This window comes from Colobus angolensis, unplaced genomic scaffold (genome assembly GCF_000951035.1).
Source record: "Colobus angolensis palliatus isolate OR3802 unplaced genomic scaffold, Cang.pa_1.0 Scaffold159, whole genome shotgun sequence".
NCBI classification, from domain to species: domain Eukaryota; kingdom Metazoa; phylum Chordata; class Mammalia; order Primates; family Cercopithecidae; genus Colobus; species Colobus angolensis.
The window spans coordinates 6674926-6684976 of NW_012114699.1; the positions used below are offsets into that span (position 1 = coordinate 6674926).

General features: G+C 48.5%; 1 protein-coding gene across 1 annotated transcript in view; it reads left to right on the forward strand.

Annotated features, from left to right (window-relative positions):
* Positions 1–2962: 2962 nt before the first annotated feature.
* Positions 2963–10051, forward strand: part of RAB33A (RAB33A, member RAS oncogene family) — a 12255-nt gene continuing 5166 nt past the window's right edge. Inside the window, exon 1 of the mRNA XM_011936979.1 lies at positions 2963–4065. Coding sequence (XP_011792369.1) covers positions 3808–4065 — 258 coding nt within the window. The 5' untranslated portion in view covers positions 2963–3807. The remainder of the gene's footprint in view (positions 4066–10051) is intronic.

The following is a 10051-nucleotide window of genomic DNA, read 5'->3' on the forward strand; positions in this document are numbered from 1 at the left end:
TTCCTTTGTCGCCCAGGCTGGAGTGCAGTGGCAGATCTCGGCTCACTGCGACTTCTGCCTCCCAGGTTCAAGCAATTCTCCTGCCTCAGCCTCCCAAGTAGCTGGGATTACAGGCGCATGCCATCACGCCTGGCTAATTTTTGTCTTTTTAGTAGAGATGGGGTTCCACCATGTTGTCCAGGCTGGTCTTGAACTCCTGACCTCAGGTGATCGCCTGCCTCAGCCTCCCAAAGTGCTGGGATTACAGGCATGAGCCACCTCGCCCGGCCTACAAAGACATTCTTTTTTTTTTTTTTTTGAGACGGAGTCTCACTCTGTCGCCCAGGCTGAACTGCAGTGACCGGATCTCAGTTCCCTGCAAGCTCCGCCTCCTGGGTTTACACCATTCTCCTGCCTCAGCCTCCCGAGTAGCTGGGACTACAGGCGCGCCACCTCGCCCGGCTAGTTTTTTGTATTTTTTTTTAGTAGAGACGGGGTTTCACCATGTTAGCCAGGATGGTCTCCATCTCCTGACCTTGTGATCCCCCCGTCTCAGCCTCCCAAAGTGCTGGGATTACAGGCTTGAGCCACCGCGCCCGGCCAAAGACATTCTTTTATGAAGTTTAACCAAGGAAGCAGTTTTGTTTTTTGGTTTTCTTTAAGAGACAGTCTCGTTATGTTGCCCAGGCTGGTCTTGAATTCCGGGGCTCAAGCAATCCTGCCACCTCAGCCTCTCAAAGTGTTGGGATTACATGTGTGAGCCACTGTGCCAGGCCTAGGAAGTAGTCTTTATTGGGTGAAAATGATCCAGGGTTCCCTTACCCATTAAGCAGAGTAGATCAGTGTTCAGAAGTGCAGGCAATGGGTGACATTTTATCTAGAGCTCCTTTGGATAAATATTGAAAATGTGGTCAGGCTCTGTGGCTCATGCCTGTAATCCCAGCACTTTGGCAGGCCGAGGAGGGTGGATCACTTTAGGCCAGGAGATAAATATTGAAAATATCAATTCCAGAGTAACGTAAAAATTATTTATATTTACTTAATATTTTAACAGCCTTGCAGACATTGATTTTTATTGGTATTTCTAAAAACCAGTGATCATGGATTGATTAAATACAAAGTTAATTATATCTGATTGCGAAAGGGACTGGAAAACACTGTCAAAATCACGATAATCAGGTACCTATGAAAACAACTGCATGTATTTGAAAGTCAGTAATTTAATAATGCACAATTAACACAAAGGGCATTGTACAGTACGTTTAATTTTTTTTACAATAGGTACAATACGGTAGTTTTCCTGTCCTTTTAATTAAAAATTATATTTTTATCTTTTTTTTTTGCAAAAGCAATATATACTCATTGAATTAATTCCAAAAAATATAAGTGGAAGTCCCCCAAAGTCTCACCCCACAGAAGTAACAGACACCTTTTATTAGGGCAAGAAGCCCATTTTGAGATATCATATTTTCAGAAATCAAAGTTTCTTCCTTACAAAAGTAGACTCAGTGACAAGTTTTTGCTAGAAGCATACATTGAAATAATCTTATTATGTACATATGTTTATTTTTTTATATCTCTCAGGAAGTTGGCATTAATTCTAGCTGTGAGTTGGCGAAGGGCAAAGCCCCTTTCTACTTTGTGTACAGGATGTGCCTAATTAATAGTTACCCCTCTCCGCCTTAAAGCTATGCTGTAGATAAAGATCATCAAGAGCATTAGCTTCCAATACAGAGGGGAACGATCCAGCAAACCAAAACCAAAAATACTGTACAATGATGATTGATACATAATACAATGAAAATTGGTATTCATAAGGATGATTTTGGATTAGCCAACTAAGATTAAATCCTTATCTGGGTAGTTTTAATGCTGAATAGTATAATCCAGGGTTTTAGGAATGGGCGACCCGCATATATGATAAAAGGGTTAGCTGTAAATATATCTGCTAGCTCAGCTAATAAACTTATTAACTGGAAGACGCCATTCTGAGTAACTTGGACGTCCTTGAGTAGTTACATTCCAGTTTGCTCTCAGATATATCACTTATGCACTAAACTGTTTTTCTCTCAGCAGAAGTGGATTTGGTCATATTTGTCTCTTCCTGCAGCTCAGCCTCCCAAATAAGATGGCAGCTCAACTGTGATGCTTGAGTCCCTGACCTTGATGGCATTAGCAATAACTCACAAGTCAGTGCTAGTGACATGTGTCAATGTTACCTTAGCTTATGAAATATGTAGGGGGAGAGATGAAGTCTTAAAAATAAATGGGTGCACTTTATCGTATGTAAATTGTACCCCCAATAAAGTCAATTTCAAACAAATTCTAAATCTGCAGATGACTTTAGGGAGAGGGAATACTGGTCTTGACCAAGATGTGTGTGATGATTAGTAAGCTTTGGGAAGCAGCCCCCTAATATTGTAAGGAGATTGTGTTCATTTATCATCTTCCAAGCATAATCTAGGCTTCTGGCAAATTAGACCCAACCACTTTGTTCTACATTCAGCTGCAGGGGGAGTGAACCCTCCTAGGGATTCCCAACTCCCTCTGAAACTCCACCCTTCTGGAAGGACTTACGGTTATATGGAGGGCTTGGGAGTGGAAGGCACTGTGGAGCTTATGCCATGTCCCAAGATCCTCCACCTGGGCCAGTAATGGCTAGCCCCATAAACAAAGTCCCCTTTTGCTGGAACTGCCACCACTAGCTTCCCCCCTTCTCCTAGCCTCTGTGTGGCCCTCTCCCGCGGCGAGCCTTCCCAATTGGCCAGCCAAACACAACCGACTGCGGCAGCCAATAGGAGCCGCTCTCCTGAACATTCGGAGGATGAGTGCTCGTGGTGTGATGAGGGGATGTTGGCGCCTGGTACGCGCCCCCCTACATCTGGCAAGTCTGTGACAGAAACAGTAACACCCCCTACACACGCACACGCGCGCCCGCTGGCTCCCTCCTCTCAACTGTGCAGGCCCGGGACAACCCACTGCGTGTCTTGGCAGCGCCCTCTTAGGCTGCCTGGGGCCCGTGAGTGCACCTGCTCACTCAATAAGACAGAGCATCCCTTTATCCCAAGGCGCGGCTCGGGTAGAGGGTGGGGGTAGAGGGGACGGGGTAGCGGGGACAGGGAAGGCGCGGCTCAGCTGCCGGCTGCTCCCGAAGTGAAAGAGGTGCCTTCGCCCCCACCCCGTCCCTGCAGAGTTGCGTTGCTCCAGGGAGGCCGAAGTGATCCAGTGATGCCTTAGGGTGCAGCTCTTTGTCCTCCCCAGCTGCGCTCCCTGCCCGCTGATCCCGTGCGCTCCGAGCCAGTGGGGATGGGGAGCCCGAAACCTATAACATAAATGGGGGCAAGGAGAAAGAAGTCTATCCCGGGGTGGCGTGTGCTGCTGTCTCCACCCCCTCCCTTTCCTCCTGAGGCTTCTTCCCTCCGGTCGGTCTCGGGGGTCCAGGCAGGGGAGAGTGTGGGCCGAGGCGCGGCGGCGGCTGGAGCAGCGCCGTAGGGTCCTTCGCCAGAGCATCCGGTCCGAGGGCGCACACAGGCAGAAGGCTCGCTGCTGTTCACTCTCCTCCCTCTCTCCTCCTCTCCCTGGCTTTTGTGTTGGTGCCTCCGAGCTGCAAGGAGGGTGCGCTGGAGGAGGAGGAGGGGGGCCCGGAGTGAGAGGCATCCTCTTCACGCGCGCGCGCACACGGTGCCGGCGCACGCACACACGGGCGGACACACACACGCGCGCACACACACACGCACAGAGCTCGCTCGCCTCGAGCGCAGGAACGTGGACGTTCTCTTTGTGTGGAGCCCTCGAGGGGGGTTGGGGCCCCGGTTCGGTCCGGGGGAGATGGCGCAGCCCATCCTGGGCCATGGGAGCCTGGAGCCCGCCTCGGCCGCTGGCCTGGCGTCCCTGGAGCTTGACTCGTCGCTGGACCAGTACGTGCAGATTCGCATCTTCAAAATCATCGTGATTGGGGACTCCAACGTGGGCAAGACCTGCCTGACCTTCCGCTTCTGCGGGGGTACCTTCCCAGACAAGACTGAAGCCACCATCGGCGTGGACTTCAGGGAGAAGACCGTGGAAATCGAGGGCGAGAAGATCAAGGTGATCCAGGGGGTCAGGTCCAGGAAGGGAGGGACCTGGGAGGGGACCTCGCCCGAGGCATAGCTGTAGCGGTTGTTATCGTCCAGCGTCCAGCGCGTGGCGGTTTCGCCTCTTGCTGAGCCGAGGACCCTCGGCCCCTCCTCACCCCTTTTCACCTCTCTCAGTGGGGTCCCGTCCCCATATCACTCAGTTTTTTAGGGCGGTCGAGAATGGTTGCATCCTTACCCTTTGCTCCTGCCTGACAGGTCCTGCCAGGAAAAGCATGTTGGAGCCCATCCTTGACCCCTAGCCCGAGCAGCAGCACCTGTGGGCAGAGGGAGGCAGGAGGCATCTCTGGGTCCTAGTCTGTGGGATGGATCCCAAAGCACTTTACACATCCTGATGTCTCTTCTACCGCTTGGGTGCCGATAGGCTGCAAAACCCCACTTCAGCTAAGCCTCAAGGCATTAGAGGGAAGGAAAGGATGGAAATCCACGGAGAATGAAAAAGCTGCTTTATTTTTTATAAATTGCAGTTTATAGTTAAGATTAGGGCTGAGTTGAGATGGGGGTGGAGTGAGGTGGTTCTGGCAGAAAGCCATGAGCCCTTTTAAAGAAATTGAGGTAGGGGTCACCAGCCAGCCCTTTGTAATCAACAAAACTTGTTTTTTTTTTTTTTTTTTTTTTTTGTAACAGGCCCCCTGGAATGGTATTTTCTTTACTTGTCTGGGGTATCGAATACATGAACTGCTCCTTATTCATTCTGTTGGTATTGTCTTCAGAAGGTCTTTGTAAAAATGCAGTGACTTAACCGAGGGCCAGGGAAATGTTCAATCCTCCCCCTCCGTGAGTTTATGTAATAGGCTAAGTGCAAATATTCTTGTCTGACCATTTGTGCTCACCTTTAATTCAGAAAAGATAGAAACCTTTTCTATGACACGAATATGTCAATGTGCAGGGGATGGAGGGAGGGAGGACATAACAAGGGCAACTTCCTGTGTCAGGGGAGCAGAGGGGGGCCTCTATAAAGGCAATGGAATCACTGAAGACAACTCTTCTAGACTCACAGCTGGCCTTTCCTTGAGCGTATGGTTGGACCCTAGACAGAGTCAGGGGTGACAGTAAGCCTCCTTCTTGCTGGTCAAACGGCCAAAGTGACCACAAGGCCCCTCCTCTGAGTGACGTGGAAAGAAGGGCTGAGTAACGGATGAAACACTTGAAACTGTGCAAGACTCCTGACTCCTTGATTATTAAAATGAACCTGTTCTAAAAATGGCTTCAGAAACTGGGCCAACGCACTAGATGTCAGGAAGATGGACAGCTCAGTACTGATAAGGGAGAGCCCCAGGATCAGGAAGATAGAACATTATTTTGAAATCGTGATCTTTTTTGCCCCTTGCATTTTGGAGGGGAATTGCTACATTTCCTTTTAAAGTCAAAGGCAGCATCTGTCTTTGTCCTTTCCTGGGGCTGTTGACATTTGCTTGGTTAAGACTTCCTCTAGTGTGTCTGGCTTCTTTAATGTAAGGCTATAAGATTCTAGAATTTCTAAAACATGCCTTTGTAATCCAAAGTAGAAATATCTTCGCGGATGGGCTCTTAAACCCTCAAAAACCTAATGCTCTCATTTGCTTAAAATCAAGTGCTACAGCGAGCCAAAGAGTTCCCTGGATTTAAAAGGTGGGAAATAAGCCCATCTGAAATTTAAATGGAAAAAAATGAAGTGTTTGGGAATCTAAAGAAGGAGGGAGGAGGAAGCTAGAAAGTGAGGGATGGGAGATGAACACGAGTGGAAGAGTCACCACCCAGTGGCCTCGGAGGAATTTTTAAACCATTCCTTCTCTTCCAACACCCCAGTACTTAGCCAAACTGGACTTTACAGTCTCTGGCAAAGATTCCAGACTTTTTCCCAGAGGGCAGAGCCTGTGACAGTGTGACTCACTAGAAACAGAACTCAGCACAACACCACGTGCAGATAAGTGCTTAGTACAGGCTTTTTTTGGGGAAGATGATATTTTCAAGAGGACAAAGCCTTGTGACACTGCCCATGGAGGAGTCCTCTGAGGGCAGATTCCGAAGGAGCTCAGAGTGGCGTGTGAGAGTGGGGAGATGGTGATCCTGCTTCTTGTAAAGCTGCTGCAGTCTCAGGACCAGAGCTAGCAGGCGAGAGACCAGCATGTCTGTGGGAAGATGGCAGAGCCTGGCAGCTAGCACGTGATCTAGATAGGAGAAGATTTGGCCTCACACTCTGGCTAGCCTGAAGTTGTTCAAGGAATACATGCCAAAGCCATGCTTGGAGATGACTGCCAAGGGCTTTGCCCTTTGGGAGAGAGAGAAAAGTCCGGTGTGACAGTCCGAGGTCTGGCCTAGACCATGGCCAGCAATAGAAGGCTTTTGGGCTGTAACATACCAGCCCTTGCAGGAGAGTGGTAGAGAGATCTCAGCCAGTTCTTCTCAGTCTAAGAGCAAGGGTGTGGCCTCTTCTGGGCTGCCTGCCTGTGTCCCGGGGTAGCACATACATGAAACCCTGCTAGGGACAACTGATTTGGTGTAGTTAGAGCCACGCTGTAATTAATTTTCAAGGCCATCCCTAAGGTATTGAAGCCCCATTTGCTGTCTCCAATCATTATGTTCCCCACCCTCACCCCATCAAAGCATTTACAATTGAGTCCTGGTGAACTCAATTGTATGAACACCAAGAAAAGCCTCCAATGAGTAGGCAATAATAATAATGATAATAATAACTATGTATTGAATAAGCAAAGAGCCCAGGCTAGGCACTTTACATGCATTATCCTATTTGCTCCTCACAGCAGCTTTATCAAATCAGCACTATTGTTATCATTCCCATTCTATAGATAAGGAGACTGAGGCTACGAGAGATGAAATAACCCAATGGCCTATGGATCTGAGCTTCAGTCTCTGACTCTTGAGCCCAAGCACTTCGCCACCTCACTATCCTGCCTTTCCTGTTACAGGGCCACAATTTCAACCCAGATTCAGAGACCATACCCTTTACCACTGCATTCCACTGTACAGGGGAATATTCAGTCCCTTAGATTGGGGGAGTTTGACAGAGGGAGGTAGAATGTCAGTCAGCCAGTCTTGCTCTTTCTTGTAGGCCAGGGACTTAGGGTTATAGCCCAAGGCCCCAGGAGCCTTTCAGATGCCTCCTTCAATTTGTATCCAGGACACATGGAACTCAACTGGGTTTACTTTTTTTTTTTTTTTTTTTTTTTGAGAGGGAGTTTCACTCTTGTTGCCCAAGCTGGAGTACAATGGCATGATCTCAGCTCACCGCGAACTCGGCCTCCCGGGTTCAAGTGATTCTCCTGCCTCAGCCTCCCGAGTAGCTGGGATTACAGGCACCCACCACCATGCCCAACTAATTTTTATATTTTTAGTAGAGATGGGGTTTCACCATGTTGGCCAGGCTGGTCTCGAAATCCTGACCTCAGGTGATCCACCTGCCTCAGCCTCCCAAAGTGCTGGGATTACAGGCGGGAGCCCTGGGTTTACTTTTTGCACTTTGATTGTCTCAACTCAGGTGTGAAATGCAGAGAATGTTCAGAGATAAAAGAGACGTTACAGATTCTGTAATCCAGTGTCCTCCTCTTGCAGATAGGAAACTGAGACCTCCCTCAGAGAAGGAAAATGACTTGCCCAAGATCACACAGGGCCAGGCCTAGAACTCAGGTCTCCTAATTCCCTTTCTGGTCTTTCCACACATCATGCTGCCTGGCTTAGAAGAGCACAAAATCCTCTCTCCAGCCTAGCTCCATGGTCCATCCAACCCACAAGGTTACCTATGACAAGAATTCAGAGGGACATCATAAGAGATAGCTGACAATCTTTCCTGACATTAGCCTAGGAAGGGTGGAGGTATCCCCCAACCCCCAAAGGAAGAGTGGAACTTCCCTTAATGACTATGATGTGTCTGTCACCTACAGATGTAGCTAAATTTATTGAGTCTGTCTCCTAAATACATTAGAAAATGCTGAATAGGGGTGTGTGTGTGTAGGGGGGGAGGGTATGTAGTAGAGGGGAGGCTAAGAAACTAATTTTTGAATCATTCTTTGTAAATTTGCATGGAAGCTGCACTTCTGTCTATAATAGTTTGGTTCTCCCACAGGCTGGGCACTCCCTGTGCCCCAGCCCTGGGGACCAGATACACTGCAAGTCAGCTGTGGCTAAGGGCAGGTACAGTTCAGGACTGTGAATTTCTGTTCCTCTACTGATCACTGGGGGAAAAAAATACCTTCCTGTGTTACATTATCAAGTGGATGGAGGCTGAGCTAAGTGTTCGTTGGAAGCTGCCTGAAATCAGAATGACATCATGTCTTCCTTAGGGCTTCTGAGCTTCTATCTTCTGCCAGTTAGCTTAATGGTTAATTATCCATCAGTGTGAGTTTCTCTGTCTCCCTTGCTGCTTTTTTCTGTGTGTGAGTTTCTCTTTGTCTCTGTCCTCCTTTGCCATTCTCTGTGTCAGCTTTGTGTGTAGATCTTAGATGCAGATGGGACAGTCCAGCTAGCTGAAAACAGGTTTCTTTTAAACTTTTCCCATCATCCACTGGGGCGTGCTCCAAAGGTTACAGATGTATTTGTCTCCTTTTTTTGCACTTCTACCCTCCCCCATCAGCCTCCAACAAAAGGACATTCATGCCTCATCTATAGAAAGATGCCATTTATGTTTCCAAGGGAAAAGAAATCCCCCTGTCAGCTAAGAGCACATGCAGGGGGTGGGGGGCTTGCTGAAGCTCACCCAGAAAATAGTTCAAAAGGTTAGATTTCTCTTTGGCAGTTCCCCACGCTGTGCCCCTCCATCCTCCTCTAGCACCTCATCAGTTCGGGCCTGCCCCCCAGCCACCCATGGCATGTTGCCAGCATTCCTCTCTCCTCCCCCTCCCCACTGGATGGCCTTTAGCTCTGTCTCACTTTCGAGAAGCCAAGCTTTCTATGATTTCCAGGATGAGAAACCAATGGATTCAAGGAACCATACCGACAGAAGAGGGCTTGATGGCCTTTCTGAGACCAGAGCAACAACTAATATTTGCAGAGTGCTTGACATTTTCCAAAATTCCTTTCTCATATGTTATTTCACTGGATCATCCCAGCAACCATAGGAGGATCAAGGTCCCATTGTAGAGGTGAGAAAAACAAGGCTCAGTTCAGGGAGATTAAAAGACTTGTCTGGCATTTACTCAGCTTCTGAGCAGAAGAGCTGGGATGCTTGCTGCCTTTCCAACAGTGCCTGCTCAAACTGTTGCCCATCTAGACTTAATGGTGGAGATTTCAGGCCATGAAAGAAGGGAGAGTGTATATTACGCACTGGGTCGTGTACTTACAAGGACTACTAATCCTCATAGCATCCCTACCTTACTATTGTTATCATCACTTTCCAGATGAGGACACTGAAGACAGAGAAAGTAACTTACCTAAGGACACCTAACTTACCTAAGGGCACCTAACTTACCTATGGACACCTAACAAGTCATTTACTAACATGACTTGGGCCGAGATCTGCACCCAAATTGATTTGACTTCACTATACTCCATTGGCCATCTGAGAGAAACAAGGATCTGGGGTACATGTATGTGGCTAAGAGGCAGTCTTCACCTCCATACACTGTATGGATGTGGTGCCCACAGGAAAGGAGGAAAGGGTGAGAGGAGAGGCAGCTGCAAAAGAGGAAGGAGATGCGTTCACTGCTTGGCGGGGGCCAGGGGTTTATGAAGATGCTGAGAACAGGAACACCTAACTCTCAAACAAAATGAGATCACTGCTAGTCAAGGTGGCTCACACTTGTAATCCCAGCACTTTGGGAGGCCGAGGCAGGATAGTTGCTTGAGCCCGGGAGATCCAGACCAGCCTGGGCAACATAAGGAGGACTCCATCTCTACGAAATAAAAAAAATATATATGGGCCGGGCGCGGTGGCTCAAGCCTGTAATCCCAGCACTTTGGGAGGCCGAGACGGGCGGATCACGAGGTCAGGAGATCGAGACCAT